The 22,430-nt window shown below is 44.1% G+C and overlaps 1 protein-coding gene across 2 annotated transcripts in view; it reads right to left on the bottom strand.

The window, feature by feature from the left end:
• Positions 1-22,430, bottom strand: part of tnxbb (tenascin XBb) — a 50,847-nt gene that overhangs the window by 20,187 nt on the left and 8,230 nt on the right. For both annotated transcript variants that reach the window (XM_024798401.2, XM_024798404.2), the window contains exons 5-6: positions 16,591-17,958; positions 9,356-9,471 (exon numbers count right to left, since the gene is read on the bottom strand). In XM_024798401.2, the coding sequence (XP_024654169.2) occupies positions 9,356-9,471; positions 16,591-17,958 (1,484 nt within the window). The remainder of the gene's footprint in view (positions 1-9,355; positions 9,472-16,590; positions 17,959-22,430) is intronic.

Raw genomic sequence — 22,430 nt, 5'->3', positions numbered from 1 at the left:
GACTCTGCTTCTTTACGATTTCATGGTTTTCTCCGATATAAAAATACATCTTTGCGCCGTCCTCTTCTCCGCCTGGGTGTGTCGACGAAGCCTGGACTTTGTTCCCGTTTAAGTCCCAGAATAAGAAAAACCTCAGCATCGGTCAGGAAGCAGAATCAGCAGGTCAAGCGAGCTCGTGTTAAACCCTGTGCGGCTTTTTTAAAGTAACCGTCAGAAATATTTTCCTCATATATTAAAACGTTCTTCCAGGCAGGAAGTTCAGCCTGGTGGATCAGCTGATTTGAGTGTGAACAGCGTGTTTATGTTTTCTACTCTAAAAACAATCCTTGTTTCTATTTTTCTAACATGTTTGATAAAGTAAAACTGCTCTCATGAAGTCACACATGTCTGCACTGACACACACACACACACACACACACACACACACACACACACACACTCACACACACTCACACACACACACACACACACACACACACACACACACACACACACACACACACACACACACACTCTGGAGCTGTGGGCTGGGGAGTTCCTGTGAAACTGAGTGACCTGCTTGAACTGATTTATTCAGTTTCAGTTTCTATGATTCATCCACAGAAACCTAAAACACCAGAAGCTGCATTTTGGCTCTAGTTGAACTTCATGCAGATAAGCAGTCAGAGATCCCAGCTGGGCAGCGCTGCTGGTTGTACTGGTGACTGACTCATACTTCCCTTGGACGTGAGGTCACTTGGTCGTCTTGGACTCACAGACTGTTTTATCCGCACAAACAACATAAAAGACACCGTTAAAGCTTCAAGCCCACATTCAGTAAATATGAGTTTGCTTTATTTACTGAGTATGTCTCATATCGAAACTGTAAAAAACACGTTGAGCGACGAGTTAAAGGGGGAACTTGAAGCTTTGCACCCCGGCCTGGATTCGTGTCCATCTTCAGCACTAACACTGGTTGGTTAGCTCGGTGCGAGCTGCAGGATTTTCCTCGAGGCTGTTCAGATTTGTTTTGCTGCCACAGAGGAAATCAGTGACTGAAAATGAGTTTATGAAGTCAGAAATGAAGCAAGGAGAAAATCCAGACTGAGGAGTGACGTCTGTCTGACGCTCTGGAAATGCTGTCAGAGACGATGGTTCAGCCTGAATGTGGAGGCTACACCGCCTGACGGCGTGCAAGCAGAAACTACACCACGGATGAGTCCTTGGATCCGGAGCGGATCTGGATTAAGCTGCCGTGTTTTCGTGAGAACTTTGACAACTTTAATAACATCACATTTTCTTGGAAGGAGCCGCCGCCCGCAGTGTGCAGAGGAAGCGTTTCCTCGTTCTCAGGCACGCAGCGACCGACTCGCCTGCGGTCACGAAACAGTCTTCATCAACCTAAAGATCAGTGAAAGCTAACGCCGCTGCTCGCTGACGTGCAGACGGAGAAAGATGCTCGACTCTGAGTCCAGAGGAAACAGCGAGCAGTGAGTTCATAACTCAGCCTAACAGTTTCATTCATGCACAGGTGAATCCATTAACACCAGTCTGTTCCCTTTGATTTCCCAGTTTGGAGGATTTTTTTTTATTAAAGCTGAATTTTGTGTTGTTGTTTTCGAGCGCTCGTCTTCCAGCTGAACATCAGCTTTCCCACAGATGGACTCACATTATTCTCAGCTACTCTGTTATGATGCAGAATGAATGACTGTGAGCTGCTCAGCCCGGAGGACAGGAAGCAAACCCTGACCAGAACCTTCCCCAACCTTCGGCCCACCTGCTCTGCTTCAGCGAGGATCAAAGGTTGGCTCGTGCAGACACGCCGAACGTCAGCTCGTGTTGGCCGAGGCACCTGAACATCACGGAGCGGTCTGCGGTGAGATCACATACTCTCACTGTCTCAGCTTTTTCTTTGAAACAACAGATCCCAAACGAAACTTTCAAATCTGGTAAAATTCAGTGACTCTGAATGATCGGAGAGGCGGGATTCAGACGTGGTGTTTGTCCCAAACAAAGGGCCCTGGCTCCGCTCTTTGACCTGCACTTGCACCCGTATGACCGTTTAGTCACTTCTCTGTTTAGAGACGAGCTTTGGGACCACGCTTCCTTGCAAACATCACTCCAGACTTCATGCATCATCAAAGCCTCCCACTCAGCAGCGTGCTTTCAGTTTTCATTTCTTCCTACTGCAGAAACGGTTCCAGAGAAAGCAGCGCTGAGACGTCCACATCGCTGCTGCTGTTTCTGTGCGTTTAACTGGAAACAATAATGAAACCAGCAGCCGTCAGACTGACACTGATCTCTGTTTCCTGATGTTCTCGCTGCTGCTTGTTGTGACACGCCGTTATTTGCGTGACGTTTATCTCGTGTTTATCCGTCTGGTGAACGGCCGCTGACGGATGTCGTCTCCCTCGCTCTCTTCCCATCTCCCTCGCTCTCTGTGTCACAGCTGTAGGTCCACGGTGATGTCATCTCTCTGGCAGTTGCCATGTTTTTGACAGTGTTTACGTGTTTCCTCGGCAACAAGCATCCCACATCTGCATCTTTTTCTCTGGACCTTGAGGAGTTCACTTCATCCACCTCTGTCAGCCCACTCTGCCCACTCGGCTTGTTGTCTACTTTTCGCTGCTTCTCTGACTTTAACGCTTCAAAGCTGACGGCCGTGACAGGAACAGGAAACCTCCAGAGTCGGAAAGCCGGAGCCAAATTCTCACAGTGCGACTGCCGCAGCGAGCCATCCAAACCTTTTCTTTGCCTTTCCAAAGATGACACATCTGATCATTTTCTGATCGGATTCCCAAACCAGCAAATGACTTAATGGGCCCGACCGTCACAAAAAAGATTCTTGTAATTATTACTGGGAGGTTTACATGTGGCTTTCAAGCAGTCAGACATCAGGAAACAGCCCTCTACAACTCCTGACATCAAGAAAACCAGCTAACCTTGACCTCTGACCCTTTGATGGTTTCTTTGTTGGTGAACATGTTTGTCACAGAGACTGTAAATAAAAGATGGAAGTCTGTTTTTCAAAGCTGGAACGTAAATCAGCCACCACCTCGCTGCTGTCTTTGTTGTTTTGGAGCTATGTTTGGATGAGAGGCTGAAGTGCTAAGTTAGCAGCTAATGCTAGCTAGCTCGATGATCCCTGTTAGGCAGCACATAAGCACATTAACCTAACCCCCCCATCAAACTAGTGAAAGTGGTACTCTCCTGCTGTGCACAACATTTATTTCTTCATACTCAGGAAGCAGAAGAAAGCCTTAAACTGAGTCAAAGTGCTAATATGACCAAGCTTGTTAGCAGGCTGCATCAGCACAGAGGGAGCTAGCAGGCTTTATGAACGTTATGCTAGCACCATGAGCCGCACAGTAAGCTCTATTATTTTTCAGGGGACTTCTTTAAAATGCTTCTTTAACAGGACAGATAGAGTTAGGAGGTCCGGTGACTCGAATTAGCTCAAATGAAGCGTAGCAGGCAAAGAAGCACCGCATCCTTCATTTACTGGTTGAAAACAGGTGATTTTTAGGATTCTGGACATTTTTTAAATCAGTTTCATTTCTTCTGAACGATGAATAAATGAAACCTCCTGTAAATATTTGACATTTTTTCACAAGAAAAAAAAGCAGAGAGAACTTTAAGCTGCCTGGTGCCGTCTTACTGAGGACAGCTCTGACTCTGAGCCCAACATTTCACCAACACCATAAAATGATGCAAACTTTGGAGACACGACGAGTGAAATGTGCCAGAAACAGCACATGTAACTGCACATATCAGCACCGATCTCTCATCCTCTGTCCTTCTATTCCACTCCTGTTTTCTCTTCCTTTGTTTGTCTCTCTTTGTTTTCCGTCTGTGTTTGGACTGCTTCAGGATAACGTCTCCCCTCGGTGGGTTCGTAAAGACGAACACATGTCGATCTGAAGTTCAGCTCCAGTTTTGTTCCCTCTTCGGCCAAGTCTCCATCATTTCCTCCGCCTATTAACCTCCATCCACCCATCCATCCTTCCTTTTGTCTCTCTGGTGCTGTTAGTCGTTCCAAACAAAGTCATTACTAAGTCTTAATCCCTCGATGATGTCAGAGCGGGAAGAAAATTACAGTATGAGGCGATCACTGTAACTGTGTGTGTGGGAAAACATGTCTGAGAGGAGGCCAGCACGTGTGTGTGTGTTTAATGTAAAGCAGCGACTTCTTTCATCTCAGTGACAGTTTTGATTTTAAGTGATGTAGAAAGAACGAGTTTAAACGTGTTTTGGTTTTGCCGAGGCCCCCCCCTCTCTCCTGCCGCTCCTAAACTCACAAATACCAACGCAATTAGTAATTTTCCCTTCTGTAAGGCCCTCTGCAGCCGATTGATCGCACATGTTTGTGAACAGACTGATGAACATGTGAAGCCCAGGTTACGAAACATCTCAATACTTCTGTGATTAAAAGGACAATTTAGTGTTTTTACACCAGGAGAATGATCAGACCCCATCATGCATCACGTAGCTAATGACCATATGTAGAAGGCCTGGCTGCAGGGCATCAGACATCCCGCCACCCACACACTGAGATAGATGGAGGGAAGCTGTTTTCTATCATGTTTGGCACACGGAGTTTGAACTCCTGGTTTCCTGCAAACAGTTTCCATATAATCCCAGAAAAACTGGTAATTTCATCAAAATTATATGATGTTCTCCCGTTTCAGTGTTTGGTGCCAGATGGGTGAAATGGAAACAGAGAAACGTTTACACTTATTAGATAATGAAATCATGTATGAGCCACAATAAGTCACTATATTTGACATATGTGACTGAATTGTTACCTGTTATTTTCAGGTATTAATTCAGTTAAAAGCACATGACTGAAGCGTGCTGTAGTCCTGTCTCAGGTCGTCAAAGGTTTCCAGGAAATTTGCATAGAAATAAACACGTTAAAGAAAGACCACATGTCCAACATGGACATGGCCTAAAAGGCTGCTGAATGAAGTTAGTTTTTCACAAACATGATTATCCTCTGCAGTCCTGTGCAAAACTACCTGCACCATAACTCAACACTGCATCAGTCAGCAGCAGGAAATGAAGTGGTGATTTCCTGTGTGACTTCTTTGGTCTCTGACGTCGTCGCTGAGGAACTTTGGCCACTCCACTCGTTCACGCACAGCATCTCAGTCAGGTTGACGTCTGCACTCTGACAGCAGCTCGATTCAGCTCTTCTGTCAGAGATCTGCTGCCGTGCTTGGATCGTTGTCCTGTTGATGACCCTGTCCGAGCTTTAGCTCACATTTGACTCCAGACGACTTTGGGGAACAGAGGTCCGGGCAAATGGCCCAAATGATTGTCCTTCCTCCACCGTGCTGAGCGCTGGTATGAGGTGCTGCTCTGCATTGTGGACATCATCTCCACTTTGGTCTCGTCTGTCCAAAGGACATTAATCCAATCACGAAAAGCTAAGCTGTGCTGCCAAATAAGCCACACCCACTCGGTGCTTTTCAGGTCAGCAGGTCTCTGTGCATGACGTCCTCTCAGAAACAATCACATCCTTATTTCTGGCTGCAAATACACATTCATGGTCAAACAGTCTCTAAACTGCAGCTCACTTTTACATATTTGCACGTCCTGCTGTTGCTCTGTCCTGCAAACATCACTTTAAACAGTCTAACGCTTCAAACTGAAACACCTTGAACTCATTTGCACAAACTTGCACGCTCGGCTGTTACAAGCGAGCAAATGATGAACAGCTTCATCAGACAAAGCTACGCTACTGCGCCCCCTACAGGCGGTTACATCAGAGGAGCGGACCGAGGACGTTGTTGCTATGTTGCAGTTTATTTTCGTCCACGATGATATGATTGTGTTTGTGTTGCTAACACTGTCGCTAACGACACTCACTGCCAGCGCTTTAAGGTTCCTGTGAGGGAAGCAAATAAAAGTGCTCATATGTGGTTTGAGGAGAATCAGCAGGAAATGCAGCACATGATTAAAGCAGGAGATGAGGTGTTAGTGTCTTCCACATGGGCTCCGACTGCCAAGCGCATCCGGCTGCGATGGAACGAGTTTGGCTCTAAACGAAAAGCCAAAATGAGCGGAGGGAAAGCAGACGAAATGAAAAAGGAAATCCATCAGCCGGCCGTCCTCCTGCTGCTCTGCTGCAAACATCAGCCCGACATTAACTGATACATAATTACTATTATTCGTTTTCACAGGAGAGGCAGATTCGGTGTTTCTATATTTAGTGAATGGTTTTTAAACTCTTTGTCAACAGAATGAAGCTTGGTGAAAGTCCCTGCCCTGCCTGGAGGGTCGTGGTGGGCTGAGCAGCCACTCTGGGGCGAGTCCAGGTTTGATTCTGTTACGTCTCCTCCATCTTTCTTTTCTACTGTCAATCTGTCCTGTCATAATTAAAGCCATCAGGATCCATGAGGATATTTTTTAAACCAAATTAATTTTTAGATGACTCATCATACCTCTGCAATGCCCGAGGTTTAAAGAGAAAGGGCAGATGTGTTGTTACTTTGATCTGAAAACACACATCTCTGTGCTGTGTCCCGGCTCAGACTCACTCAGTCTGACGCATTCACGACTGATTTTTGCTGTTTTAGAGAGAAAACCTCCAAAAGTCCTATGAGCAAGAACTTGGTGACGGCGGGAGGAAGAACTCCAACAGAACCAGGATCAGGCAGTTTTTATTAAAGCCATTCAAAGGCACCTCTGAGAAATATTAGCATCTTATGAAGTTCAAACATGTAAAATTAGTTGCTTAGCAACACTGCTAATGATTTTTTAAAATCATAAAACTTCACAAAACTGAGTATTTGCTTCATGGTGTCGTGTATTAATAACACTGAATACAGAGCGTGTTGTAGAGCAGGCTAAAGAGTTTATGCATGAAGGTGGATGCTGGGTGTTTAAAGACAGTGAGTGGTTACTGGTGATGTGTCGGCCGCGAACGAAACGGCTCTTAGAGCCGGGTCTTTGACGTGAGCGACGCGAGCCGTATTTTTTTTCTTTTCTTTCTCTCAGCCTCTCTCTCACACTTTTTCCCGCCTTGTGCTTTAGAGGCAGAGGGGGGAGGGGCGGTAGTTACACTCAGTAGCACAGGAACAGAGCGGGAGGGAGAGAGAGAGTTGCAGATGATAAAGGATTCAGAAAGTTTATTCATGCAGGTCCATATGACAGAGAATGTGCATTTCTTTTTGTTTTCACATTTTAATTTATATTTAATTGTGTTGTGTTTGCAGTGTTTTGTGTTGTTTCTCTTTAAATTTGTTTAAAAGGAAAAAGCTGAAAATTTAAATAGTTAAAAGTTGAAATGTGAATAGTTGGTTTTTGTATCATATGATTTATTTATTACATTTTATGTGGAGTGAATAAATAAAAGTATATTTACGGTGGCTGCTACAGACAAAACACATAATAACTCAAAACACGTACAAAACACAACAGAAGTGCTCCAGGATGCTAGGGGGCAGTGTTGAGCTTTTGTTACCTCGTGGCTACACAAGCCGGCAAGTACCAACGACTGGATTTGGTGTGTGGTAGTAACAGGTAAATGAACTTTTTTTAAAATTATTTGAATATATATGAGTGCCTGTGTATAAATACACAAACAATACACACATGCTTTCAATTGTGTAATTTAAGTGATCTAGTAGCTCTGTTTGGAAGTTCAGTTAACGCTAGAAATGTTTCTTGGAGTTTGTACGTGTTTTGTCTCTAGGGGCCACCGCATATATTTATATATAAACATATATAAATAAAACCACTTTTTTTTTTTACATTAGTAATTCCTTTTGTGCATAATTTTATATTATTGTTAATAATAAATTAATTAAAGCAACAAAACAACCTGAAGAACCGGCTCTCTATAAAGAAATCCCATCACTAGTGGTTACTTTACAGGTGGACGTGGGACCACCAGAGTCCACACAGCGCTGATCGGTCCAAACCCGGCAGGATCCTGACACTCCAACAAATTTATGTCCCCATCACTTTCCAAATCAAACCCACTCTAGTAACCACGGTTACTGATGTTTATTAAATATTAGCTGGAAAAAGACATAAACAGCAGCTCCATCTAAATCTCCAGGCACATTCAGCTCCCCTGTCACGAGGGGTCACTGCAGTGGGTAGCTTTCCTCCACATCCACCTACTGACATGACCCCAAAGCAGAGCTCTGTCTCCACCTGGAAAGTGAACCAGCAACTGAGCGGATGTGTGAACCTCCACCTCCCAAACCTTTGAGTGGTAGCTAAAATGACCCCCCGAAGAAAAAACTATTGTAGGTTACATTTCTTTGTTTAATTGACTTTGAAATTTCAAAATTGTGACTTTCGCCGCCATCTGGAGACGCTGAGTTTCACTTCCAGTCACGGAAACATGAAAGCGGCGCTTTGGTCTCAAACCTGCGCTCAGCCGACGGAGTCACTGAAGTTTAACGCCATAAAATCTGCAGTAATTTAGTGTTTATGGAGCCCAGAGATCTCCTCTGGCACTGCAGCCCAACCTCACAGATCATTCTTACAGGCGTTTGTCATGGAAATGACAGACTGTTCGTGTCCTTCAAAATAAAAGACCAACACACCCCCATCACTTACACTTTGGATATCCTCTAAGGTTTGCAGACTGTGATTGCTGTTATGACTGCGGTCACATAAAGCAGGATTTTTATGGTGTGTGTCAAATGTTTGAAGTTCATTTTGAGCTCAGCAGTTTTGTGCTTCAGGCTGTGAACGCTGCTCACAACGACGCACCGCAGTTTGATATTTCTACCTGCAGACCTCTTTGGAAACTTCACTGAGGATCTTGTAAAGAAACGTGTGTCCTCCACACTGCTCCACCCTCTCTACATGACCCGGTGAAGGTCCTGGATAAGGGGACAGTGAGGACTGTGGATCTGTTATGTGAATTATGGAAATATGTGCGTGAGCCGAACAGGTTTTTACTGGACTGTCTCCGTGTGGTTCCACAGTGTGAGAGAAAAACAGCAGCTGGCTTCACATTTTATTCATTTTATTAAAAATATTCAGTTTTAAATGGGGCCTTTCTGCTTTTCCATACTGGAAACACTTTGGTCTGAGTCATAGCACAACACGTATATTACTGTATGTGTTGTATATGCAGTTAATGGTGGATGCTTCTGTCTAACATGGCAGAGTTTCAGATCAACACGACACGTCAAACGTCTCACAGGAGAAAGTGGGCCCCTCTCCGGGAACAACACACGTTTCTTTAAGAATGAAACTTCTGATTTTTCCCCTTTTTTGCTGCTTTCAGTTAAACTGATGAATTCAGTTCAGGTGATCTGATGCTGGAGTCTGTGCACGTCTGCCAAAGAACCACTGAGGAGGTAGAGAAGTGAAACTCAAAGACTTTAAAGCTTAACCTGCCGCGTACCTGGCTGCTGAAGGTGATGTAGTAGGTCTCATACTGGACAGGAGGCGGAGTCCAAACCAAAGCGACTGACGTGTCTGTGATGTCCTGAGTGCTCAGCCGGGAAACACCAGACATGACTGAAAGAGAGAAACACAGACTTAGCTGCACAATGAGACTCAGGCTAACACCACCGTGTGCGTTTGTCTCCACGTGTTTGTGTGGCAAAAACTCCTGTTCAGCAACATTCCTGCTTTAGCGGACGCCGCGCTATGCTGACCTCATGTTATAGGACAGAGGCGAAGCAGCTAGCAGCACAACAACAAACACGACCTCTTCACCTGGTAGATGACCTGGCTTCATCCACCAACACCATGGCATCTGGGAAGGAGGCCCTACAGCAGCTCCACCCTGTCCCAGTGGCTGGAGCGGGCCAGCCTACCACACTCAGCCCTCTCCACCTTTACATGACCACCACTGAAAGTGGAGCACAGCAGACTGCCAATCGACAGATCATGCTATCAACTGTTTAAGACAAGTGCACGTTTACTGAGCAAATATGCAATAAGTTTATTTATACAGCAACAAATCACAACAGCAGTCGCCTCAAGGCGCTTTATATTGTACAGTGGACCCTACGCTATTAGATACAGAGAACAACAAGCATATGACCCCCTATGAGCAGCACTTTGGCGACAGTGGGAAGGAAAAACTCCCTTTGAACAGGAAGAAACCTCCAGCAGAACCAGGCTCAGGGAGGGGCGGGGCCATCTGCTGTGATTGGTTGGGGTGAGAGAAGGAATATATTTGGGGCAGTATAATCCAGGAGTGACCTTTCAAGCTCTTCCACTCATCAGGTGACAACAAACATGATAATAATAATAATAATAATAATAATAATAATAATAATAATAATAATAATAATAATAATAATGGCTGTATTCAGTGACTTGCAGATGGATCACACACAGACGAACATCATCGGCGCCACAGTTTAGTCACCTCATCACAAACGTTCCTGTCCATGCTCCGTGCAGTCGACACTGCTGAATAACCCTGCAGGTCTTCTTCCTCCTCGTTTTCTCTCTCCTGTGATTGATGCAGTGGAACAAGCAAAGTGTTTGTCCTGCAGCAGGAGGCTTTTTCTCCTCCATCTTACCCAAACCAAAGTGATGCATTTATCAGAGTTTGGCATCAGCCTTAATGAAACCTTAAACCATCTGCTCCCTGGCACCACAACAACAGGACAAACCATTCGATCTGATGTGCAGGTTGAAAATGACACTGCTCCAGTGATGAGGGGTGGTTTTCTCATTAAGGCTCATATCCAGGTCTGTGATTTCCGAGCCACAGCATGAGCTCAGATGAGGAAGAAGAGGCAGATTTCAGTCTTTGAGGGGAAAATTGAAAAGCAGCGGGAGCTGGCTGAGACCGATCGAGGAATCTTCTGGTGACCACAAACAGGACTCAGTGATGTGGAAGTGAAAGAAGCTGCTGGCCAACACATTCACTGTAAGTTTACTGAGGCGATAATACATCAGAAAAGCTCTTTATTTGCTACTGCACTCTAATGTAACTTACATTAATATTCCTGTGTGCTTAATGCAACCCACAGCAGTGCTGTGTGTCCACTGGAACACTGGAAAACATCAGCTTACCTTTAAAGGTGCACACTATTTTTACTGTACTGTTACAGCACTGTATAGAAGTAATCATCACATGTATGTAACCTCTGCACCACAGCTGTGTTGGCTCTGTTTCAAATACAGCAGCTGAATTTTCATTTGCTTCAGGTGTTTGTTCTTCTTTGTTCTTTAATGAAAAGAAAGTAAAAATACAAAGAAGCTTATCTCATCCACCTTCTGCTGCTCTTCTCCAACAGTCAAACTGGAAGATCCGCTGCTCGTGGAAGGCAGCTACTCAAGTTCAGCGTGCGTGTTACACATGTAAAGAAGCATTATTTGGCTGAGCGCCTTCACAATAAAAGCTTCCCCATTCTGCAACATTATTCCATCAAACAGTTTCTTTTGCACATAAACGTCATCAGACTGATAAATATTTCTCCGTTTGATCCCATCTGCTTTGTGTCTGCGTCTATCAGACTGTGGCCTTGGTGGTTTATTCGCTGCTTTACGTCAACTCTCACTGTTCTGTTTTGCGTGATGGTTCCTTTAAGCTTTATCGATTTCAGCTGCCACAACGTTTTGATGTTTGTTGGGTTTGTGTGTCAACAACTGATTAAAGTTATAGCCAACGGCCGTCATGTGGAAGGCACATCAACACAAACATACATTTAAAGACACAAAAACTAAAAGAAACATTTATCAGAACAAAATGTGCACGTCTGAGTGTTTTCAATCAAACACTCTAAAGAAACCTAGACGTGCCTTTTTAGGTTTGCCTCTTATCTGTAGTTACTTTTATTTAATTTAATAACTGTACAGTTCTCTGGTTATAGGAACCACTGTCCTCGATGTAAATATGTAAGAAAAATGTTTCTGTCCTGTTTGTTTGTATATGTGTCTTTCTGGCTGCTGTTACAACCAAATTTCCCCTTGTGGGACAATTAAAGGATTATTCTATTCTATTCTATTCTATTCTATTCTATTCTGTTCTATTCTGTTCTATTCTATGTTCAGGCAGACATTTCAGTTGTTTTCTCTGAGAGCACTTTGTCTCACACTGGGCCAGTAATGGCATCAACATGATGAAGCTGTGACTGTCTCTTCAGTACTTAGCATGTCCCACTGCTATGACTGCTTAACAACAGTGGAGAATAATGAACATATGATATTTGGAGGAAGCAGCAAGTCGCTGTCAAGAACCTGCACTTTGTTTTTACAGCTGGTAATATGTCAGTGCAGCGATTAGAGCACGCTGTAGGTGTTACAGGTACTGTGCACAAAAAACCCCCAGTAATATTCTGGCAGCTGGGGCGCCAAAATAATACCATAAAATAACAGAAAAGAACTTCCTCATGAAAATACGGTTATTTTCAGCAATGACAATAAAGTTTGTTGCCCTAATTTTACACGGGATTCTGCCTTTTTCAAGTGCTTTTAAACATTAAATTAGGAACATTTTAATGTGATGAAACAATGAAATTACCTATAAAAAGGTCAATGAATGCGGCAATATGAATAATAATACTTAAATGTACAGAAATATACAGTTAACAGTTGGTTTACATAATAATGGATTGCATTCATATAGCGCTTTTGAGACCCTCAAAGCGCTTTACAATTCCCCTCTGACCACCACCAGTAGGTGAAGCGTCTTGCCCAAGGACACAACGACCGAAACTGTCCGAGCCGGGGCTCGAATCGGCAACCTTCTGATTACAAGGCGAACTGCAAACTCGTTAATTTACATTAGAAATGTAAAATCAGTCTATTTATTTAAATTTAATGATATTCTAGAAGAACAGTACAAAACTGTAAAATACACAGTAAATACTTTTATATTACAATATTTTTTTTACAGTGTGCTGCAGTGGTTTGTATCATATCTATCTAACAGACTCCAGTTTGTGCATGTAAATGGAGAGTCCTCTTCACACACTGAGGTTAATTATGGAGTTCCACAGGGTTCAGTGCTAGGACCAATTCTGTTTACATTACATCAGGAAGTCCTAAAACTCCCTGAAAAGCCTTCAGCTGATCCAAAATGCTGCAGCAAGAGTCCTGACAGGGACTAGAAAGAGAGAGCAGATTTCTCCTGTTTTGGCTTCCTGTTGAATCCAGAATTCAAAATCCTGCTCCTCACATACAAGGTCTTAAATAATCAGGCCCCATCTTATCTTAATGACCTTGTAGTACCATATCACCCTATTAGAGCACTTCGCTCTCGCTCTGCAGGCCTACTTGTTGTTCCTAGAGTATTTAAAAGTAGAATGGGAGGCAGAGCCTTCAGTTTTCAGGCCCCTCTTCTGTGGAACCAGCTTCCAGTTTGGATTCAGGAGACAGACACTATCTCTACTTTCAAGATCAGGCTTCAAACTTTCCTTTTTGCTAAAGCATATAGTTAGGGCTGGACCAGGTGACCCTGAATCCTCCCTTAGTTATGCTGCAATAGACGTAGGCTGCCGGGGATTCCCATGATGCACTGGGAAACCAACCATCATCTCTGACCAGCGCGTGGTCATAAACTGGAGGGAAATATCCAGTTAATAATAATAATAATAATAATAATAAATTTTATTTATGAGCGCCTTTCAAGTCACCCAAGGACACTTTACAATAGGATAAAACACTTAGTAAAACAATGGCAGAATAAGAACAATAAAACAAAAGCACAAGATAAAATGAACAAACAGTGGATTCACAGTGAATATGCAGATTTGAACAGATGAGTTTTGAGGTGGGATTTAAACTGGGGGAGAACCAATATTTCTTATTTCAGGGGGCAGAGAGCTCCACAGCCTGGGAGCAGAGCAGCTGAAAGCTCTGCTTCCCACGGTGGTGAGGCGGAAGGAAGGTACAGCAAGCTGGATAGAAGAAGAAGAACGAAGTGAACGGGCAGAACAAGTGGTGGTTAACAGGTCAGAAAGGTAAGGAGGAGCGAGGTTATGAATGGCCTTGAAGGTGAGCAGAAGTTGTTTGAATATTATCTGGAATTTCACTGTGAGCCAGTGAAGTTCCTGAAGAACAGGTGATGTGCTGGTAGGAGGGGTTCTGGTGATAATGCGAGCAGCAGAGTTCTGAACCAGTTGAAGCTTATGGAGGGATTTTTGGGGGAGACCATGCAGAAGAGAATTGCAATAGTCAATACGGGAGGTAACAAGACTATGTACAAGAATGGACGTAGACTGGGTGGAAAGAGAAGGAAGCAATCTGTTAATGTTACTTAGATGGAAGTAGGCAGAACGGGTGAGATTATTGATGTGAGATTTATAGGAAAGTGAACTGTCTAGGATGACACCAAGGCTCTTAACCTGAAGAGATGGGAAAACTGTGGAGTTATCGATGGTGAGTGAGAAATGGTTTGCCTTCAAAAGGTTGGATTTGGTGCCAATAAGGAGGATCTCAGTTTTATCCTCATTGAGCTTTAGAAAATTAGAGCTAAACCAGGATTTTAACTCGGATAGACATTCTGTAAGGGAAGAAGGTGGGAGGGAGGAATCAGGTCTGCAAGAGAGATATAACTGGGTGTCATCAGCAAAACAGTGAAACTGAAGATCAAATTTGCGGAAGATGGTACCTAGAGGGAGGATGTATATTATAAAGAGAAGAGGGCCTAAAACTGAGCCTTGAGGTACACCAGAGCTGACGGGGAATAGACGAGAGCGGGATGATCTTAGTTGAATAAACTGGGAGCGGTCGAGGAGATATGATTGAAACCAGGCGAGGGGTGTGTCAGAGATGCAGAGAGAGGAAAGTCTGCTTAGAAGGACAGAGTGAGAAATGGTGTCGAAGGCTGAGCTCAGATCTAAAAGGACGAGAATGGTGAGAAGACCAGAGTCAGCTCCGATTAGAAGATCGTTAGTGACTTTAAGTAGAGCAGTTTCGGTACTGTGACATGAGCGAAAACCAGATTGAAATCTCTCGTAGATGTTATTATTAACCAGGTGTAAATGAAGTTGAGCTGCAACCACTTTTTCGAGTATCTTAGAGATGAAGGGTAGATTGGAAATCGGACGGAGGTTGTTAAATGTGTTAGGATCTAAAGAAGGTTTTTTCAGTATAGGAGTGACTAGAGCAGTTTTCCCCCCAAATAATATAATAACAGCAAAAACTTGCATGTTTTAAAGAAATAAATGACAACTGTCTAAAATAATGTGAAAAGGCAACGTTTGCTAAAGGAAATCATAATATTTGGATGTTGGTTCAGTGTTATGTATTTGCATCTGTAGCTATGTTTAGGAAGGAAAATCAGTGTTCACAAAAAATCTGTTTCCAATCAAACGTTTTTGCATCATTTAAATATGCCAACAGTTTCTCCTGATTATGTCATCACTGGGGTCTCTGCAGCAGGTGGATGGAAACATACTTCACACTTTCTGCTGCCCACTCTGAGTTTACTCAGTGGGCTGTCAGGCTGTGGGACATCCCTCCCTCCACTCCAGTAAGTGGTCAGTTGCATTTGGGAAAACACTTAAAACTCTCACACACATGCGGCTGTCCTGTGCAGCTGTCTGAGGGAGTTTTTATGTGGTCTGGACTCTACCGCTCTGGTAATGAAACTGCTCCGTCACTCAGATCACTGCAGCGTGAACAGCCTCCAAACAGGCGTGCTAATAGCCTACCACACCCTGGTAACAACAATGGCAACAACAACAACAACAACAAGAAAACATGGCTGAAAGAAGTACGCAGCTCGGCTGATGCTGCAAAACTGTATCAAATTAAACAACCCCAGAATGACAGTTTTAGAAGAAATGTGTGGTTTGTGCACATTTGTTGCAAACAGATATTCCCACTGCAATTAAATGTGATCCTGTCATGGTGAACAAATGTTCTTCAGATAAGAATGAGACACAAACATGCATTTTACACAAAATAAAGGAAAGACATACACCAATGTAACCATGTCCCTAACTTTAACCCACACCACTATACACTCCAACTTTTAAGAAATTCACCCTGGGTGTAGTTGATGTTAAGAGATTATTATCTACAGGAACAAAAACTATGTTTGTTTACCAGATCCCCAAGGTTTGATTCTGTTCATCTGGACGTAGATGTGGGAGAAACGTTTCGTCACTCATCCAGGTGACTTCTTCAGTCACCTGGATGAGTGACGAAACGTTTCTCCCACTGAAAGCTCTACATCCAGATGAACAGAATCAAACCTTGGGGGTTTACTTACCTGTTTGATTGAGCATGCATCAAGATGTTTGTCTACCAGACTGTTGACATTTTCCCTGCTGTATTGTTGGGCAAAGTAATCGGTCAGGATTGACTCAACCGGACATTACAGGAAGTGCAGTTTTGGTGCTCTGGCTTCATTTTCCACCTTACTGTTCAGCTTCTGGTTCCGTCCATGCCCCCACCATAAATGTAACCAACTCTTGACTATTTGTGGTTAAAGCCAAGCCTACCAAGTCAAATTTAAAGAGGCTTGGTGGGGAAATAAACAAGCTGTCTTTCTTAAAACAGTGAATTATAGCATTTACACTGGGAGCAACTTTGCTCCTTTGTGCTGTTCGTGCACACATATCTCGATATCTCGATATCTAGATAGATAGATAGATAGATAGATAGATAGATAGATAGATAGATAGATAGATATGGAGAAGATAAATGGAAGATTTGACTCACCGACATCACAGTTGGGCCCAGTCATCCCCTCCTGACACTGGCTGCAGTCTGGTCCTGTGAACCCCCGACGACACGCGCAGCTCCCCCTGAAGCAGCGCCCCCTGTTGTTGCAGTTGTTGGGGCAGCTTTTAGCACTGCAGTCTGCATCAGTGAATCCATCATCACAGACACACTGTCCGTTAACACAGCGCCCCCTGTTGTTGCAGTTGTTGGGGCAGCCTTTAGCACTGCAGTCTGCACCAGTGAATCCATCATCACAAACACACTGTCCATTCACACAGCGCCCCCTGTTGTTGCAGCTGTTTAGACAGGTTCTTTCAGAGCAATCCTCGCCAGTGAATCCATCATCACAGACACATTGTCCGTTAACACAGTGCCCCCTGTTGTTGCAGTTGTTGGGGCAGCCTTTAGCACTGCAGTCTGCACCAGTGAATCCATCATCACAGACACATTGTCCGTTAACACAGCGCCCCCTGTTGTTGCAGTTGTTGGGGCAGGTGTTTTCAGAGCAGTCGTCACCTGTGAATCCGCTGTCACATATGCATTTACCATTAACACACCTGCCACGGTCGTTGCAGTCATTTGGGCATGTTCTTTCAGAGCAATCCTCGCCAGTGAATCCATCATCACAAACACACTGTCCATTCACACAGCGCCCCCTGTTGTTGCAGTTTTCAGGACAGACTGCCTCAGAGCAATCCGCACCGGTGAAGCCACTGTTGCAGACACATTTACCGTTAACACACCTCCCACGGTCATTGCAGTTGTCTGGGCATGTCCTCTTTAAACAGTCTGGCCCAGCGAATCCAGGATTACACACACACTGCCCGTTAATGCAGCGCCCCCTCCTGTTGCAGTTGCTGGGGCAGGATTTGTTGAGGCAGCTGGGACCTGTGAAGCCACTGTTGCACACACACTTGCCGTTCACACACCTGCCTTGATTGTTGCAGTTATCGGGGCAGGATCTCAGGGAGCAGTCATGACCGGTGAAACCAGGATTGCACACGCACTGTCCGTTAACACAGACCCCTCTTTTTTTGCAGTTTCCGGGACAGGATTCATCGGAGCAGCTGGGACCTGTGAAACCACTGTTGCACACACATTTGCCTTTCTCGCACCTGCCGTGATTGTTGCAGTTATCAGGGCAGGCTTTCAGGGAGCAGTCAGGACCGGTGAAACCAGGATCGCACACGCATTGAACATTCACGCACTTCCCGTTGTTGCTGCAGTCCCCGGGACAGTTGGACTGGCTGCAGTCCGGCCCGCTGAATCCAGGAAAGCAGACACACTTGCCATCCTTGCAGCGACCCTGATCACTGCACTCACTGGGGCACTCCTTGGTCTCTGGTTTGATGGAGCATCCTGCACCTGATGGACAGGAAGAGGTCAAGAACAGGTTCCTGATCACCACGGCAACAAGCTAAATTCAGTTTAAACCATTTTGAACCAAGCTACAGTATCTGTGACATCAGTTCAGAGATCCTAAAAGAAATCCTGACTTCTTTTTTGGAAACCCGAGTGTGTGTTATCTGGCTTCATGGACAGATAGAGCTGGGTGTCATCTGCATAGCAGTGTAAATGTATGCTATGTCTTCTAATGATGCTGCCTAAGGGAAGCATGTATAATGTAAACAGAATTGGTCCTAGCACTGAACCCTGTGGAACTCCATAATTAACCTCAGTGTGTGAAGAGGACTCTCCATTTACATGCACAAACTGGAGTCTATTAGATAGATATGATACAAACCACTGCAGCACAGTACCTGTAATACCTACAGCATGTTCTAATCGCTCTAATAGGATATTATGGTCGACAGTATCGAACGCTGCACTGAGGTCTAGCAGGACAAGCACAGAGATGAGTCCACTGTCAGAGGCCATAAGAAGATCATTTGTAACCTTCACTAAAGCTGTTTCTGTGCTGTGCTGAGCTCTGAAACCTGACTGAAACTCTTCAAATAAACCTCTGCAGATGATCTGTTAGCTGTTTGACAACTACTCTTTCAAGGATTTTTGATATGAAAGGAAGGTTGGAGATTGGCCTATAATTAGCTAAGACTGCTGGGTCTAGAGATGCTTTTTGAGTAAAGGTTTAACTACAGCCAGCTTGAAGGCCTGTGGTACATAGCTGATTATTAGAGATAGGTTGATCATATTTAAGATTGAAGCATTAATTGACGGTATGCAGATATCCTGCATCATAGTAATGACTAGGTCAAATGCATTCTTAGATATCCAAAACATAAGACGGCCATCAGCATCACTTCAGTCATAAATGTGGTTTGTTGGAGGATGAATGAAGCGTCTTGAATGAGTTAGAACCAAATAGTTACCCTTTGTTGCACTGCCTCAGTTTTGGGGGTAGAGTGAAGGGGGGTGGACGTCTAATCCTCTCTAAATAGAGTGTAACACAGCCTTGTTGTGACTGATTATCCCCTGTGTGTGTGTGTGTGTGTGTGTGTGTGTGTGTGTGTGTGTGTGTGTTGTTGCGGTGCAGAGGGTGGACTGGGCGGAGGTGGGGGCTGAGATCACACTGGGCACAGAGCTGAAGACAGAGACGCACAAACAGTCCTCTCCCGTTTCCATCACTTCAGAAGACAAAACATTCACTTTTCTGAAGCTAAACTAAAAACAGGACATTAACTTTTTATCCAGTTTTGGGTAATGATTTTGGAGTAAATTACAGTCTTACTTTATTCCCCCTAACACAAATCAGACCCCCATATCCTCACAATCTATGGGTCCCCATGTTTCAGGTAATACAAGTACACACACACACAGCTCACAGGTTAATCTCTGCCAGTTTGTAATGTGATCATCTCTGAAATTAATCCAATCACACACTCAAAGAAAAACACATATTCTATTAGTAGAATACAGCTTTAGTCTACTTTACTTTTTTATTAGATTAACATAAAGCTATTAGAACACATAATAACAGATGGTGGTGAAATATTCAACAGGTCTGATGCACGTCTGAGAGAGCATGAAGGAGGGTGTAGGAAACAGCAGGTAGCTGCCCAGTAATGTTAAATAAAGTCAAAAAACTTTCATTTTCATTTCGCTTTGCTCTGTATTAGATGTTTCATATTTCATTCATTCACAGTGTTAACGTTTCCTCCAGGTGTAGATAACGCCTCCCACTGTGGGTCCCTGTAACCCTGTCAGAGACTGCTCAGCTGTCAGGTCAGCTTTCCACACATGAAGAGAAAGATTTAGATTTAAACGCCCACTCACATCCTGGGCCACCTGACCTCAGGACATCACATGATAGGGTGGGGCTGGGTTTCACAATGAGCTGACCTGAAGCGTGGCTGATCGTGACCTACGACCGATTCACACCTGGCTAATGTGATTAAGTAGAGAATAGTCCAGATGCTTTTCTTTCCGAGCTTCTTAGACCACGATGAGCTGGATGACTGAGAACCTTCACAGAAGACACTTCCTGTGTTTCGTTACCAAACTGCAGAAAACCTGCACGCAGATAAATGTTTGTATACTTCTATGTGAAATGATGAGAAACCTTTTCAAGAAATCAACTTAAAAAACAAACAAAGACAAAAACCTACAGAATAGAAACCACATGCTCAGAGAGCTAATCGTCAGCAGAGACATGTCTGTGGCCTCTCATTGGTCTGTTATTGCTCGAGGTCACGGTGCGAGGCAGATTCACACAGTAATGCAGTCGATGGATCCTGCGCTGCTGTTGACACTCTGGTTGTGTTTTAAATGCGAGTGAAAAGGAAGGTTTATGAATCCGAGTGTCATCGTGGAGCAAAGATTGAAAAGGGACGTCCTGGGAAACAGAGAGCGGCACCTCCATCTCCTCGTGGCCCGTTCCTCCGGCGTGTCATTTTTGGCATCGGGTACACGTTTGGTGTTGTCGATGTTTGGACGCTGCTGTCACAGACTTTGCTGCAAAGCGATGCCCTCACAAAACAAGAATTCGGCAGTAAAAAAAACCTGGAGCGCACACAGGGACCGTTTCTTTAACAAATCCAATAGAGTCCAGTGTTTGTTAAACATATGTTGCTATGAACACACACTGTGCTGCAGACCAACAACATCTTGGGTCATTTTCACTGTAATTACGAGCTAAAGATCAGCCGCTGTAAGACCGACTGCTGCTCTGTATGCTGAGCGCCGCCGTGCTGCGCGGCGGGGAGGTTAGCACCTGCTGATGCAGACTCGTATTAATCGCTGTTCTCTCGTGTTTCCTCCTCTCCTTGCGATGTTTTTCTGTTTGCGTCTCTTTGATCAGCAGCCACAGAATCCTCCCAAACATCCCCAGTGTTTATTTTCATAAATAGGATTATTGCTGGTTGTGCCAGAGTTCGGTTTATATTTACTTTTTCATCCATGCGTGAGCTGATTGCTCCATTTGGTCTGGAGTTTCTGTTTGCTAACCTCACCAACATGCTTCAGGTGCTTTTAGAGTGGATCTTTGGCTGGTTGGGGTTCATACTGTGGAGCTGCTGCAGGACATCATCAGCTCCACACTGATGAAATCAACTGTGGGTGACTTTGGAGCCATGTGATGGAAAACCTCGGCTTTCCTAAAGCTCCCGAACTTATTTCTTCTCGAAGCTTCGAGGCCTTGAAAACATGACTCACGATCTGCTGCACGTCTTTCTGATAAAGTTTGAAAACATTTGATTTTTATTTCATTTATTACTTTTGGATTTTTGGCACTGAGGTGGAACAAACACGACCTCGACTTTGTGTCTGTTAAAGGTTTGTATGCAGGTCCTGCTCCTCCAGCTGTTTTAAGTCTTTTGAGTCCTCTGGTATGAAAAAACATCATTTTTTCCAGCCTGGTATAAAGAATTCGTTCATGCATGACGAATGATTTTGATCACTGTCTCAAATTCAGTTTGAATTTTTATTTTTTTGCACGTGAATGAAAAACTTTTCACGTTTCGTTTAATGTTTAGACGTGACATGAAAATGTGGCTTTTCTATATGACAATGACAGAAATGCAGCCGGTCATTAAAGCTTCGGCATGTGATGAACTTTAAGAATATTTAAAATGAAGATGCTAAAATTATAAACGTCCATGAAGCATCAGATCGGCTCCTCACTGGCTTCAGGGATCTAAGAAGGGAAAAGTGCTGAGTGAGAGTTCATAAAGCTGTGAAAGCTTATCGTAGGGCTCGATCAGGTGACTTTTTCCACTCACGCCAAGCTCTTTATACAACATTCACCCATTAACCCTTTAAAGCCGGTCGGAGCGGCACGCTCTGTTTTGCATAACTATTTTTAAATCCCGGTAGCACTGCAACCACGTAAGCTAGCGCAATAATTTTTTTGCATATGAAACCGGAGGAGTTGTACTTGCATCTTATGCCATCAGCTTGTCCTCGGTCACAGTTTCCTTCCACATATAGTTTTGCAAAAACTGCATAAAAAGCACTTGCAGCAACAAAAACATAATATTCCAGAAACACGCTTTGCCGATCCGATCAGCTGTTCATAACACTTCCTACCTTGGAACAGACGTCAGCGCGAACTATCGCATGTCCGCCATGACCTGCCCGAAACCGGAAGTGGCGTCATTTTCGCGGAAATGTAGTTTTTTTTACCATCAGGGCCTCATGAGCCTATCCGGTTGTTCAGTCTGACGTCACTAGCCGTGTCTGGGTCTAAACTCCGCTGCAGGTCCATATATCAAACGATCACTGTGGCATTACTGAGAGTTGAAAAACTGTCTAAAGTCTTTCATCTTTAATAAAATGATCAGCGTTCTGCTCTACCAGGTGTAACAATTGAGTTTAACATTCAGGCATTCATGAAAACGGAATTTATGACATTTAACGGAGTTAGAAGTTAGCAGGGAGTT

This window comes from Maylandia zebra, linkage group LG22 (genome assembly GCF_041146795.1).
Source record: "Maylandia zebra isolate NMK-2024a linkage group LG22, Mzebra_GT3a, whole genome shotgun sequence".
NCBI lineage: Eukaryota > Metazoa > Chordata > Actinopteri > Cichliformes > Cichlidae > Maylandia > Maylandia zebra.
The sequence above is the reverse complement of the archived record's forward strand: the minus strand, read 5'-3'. Positions and strand labels throughout refer to the sequence as shown.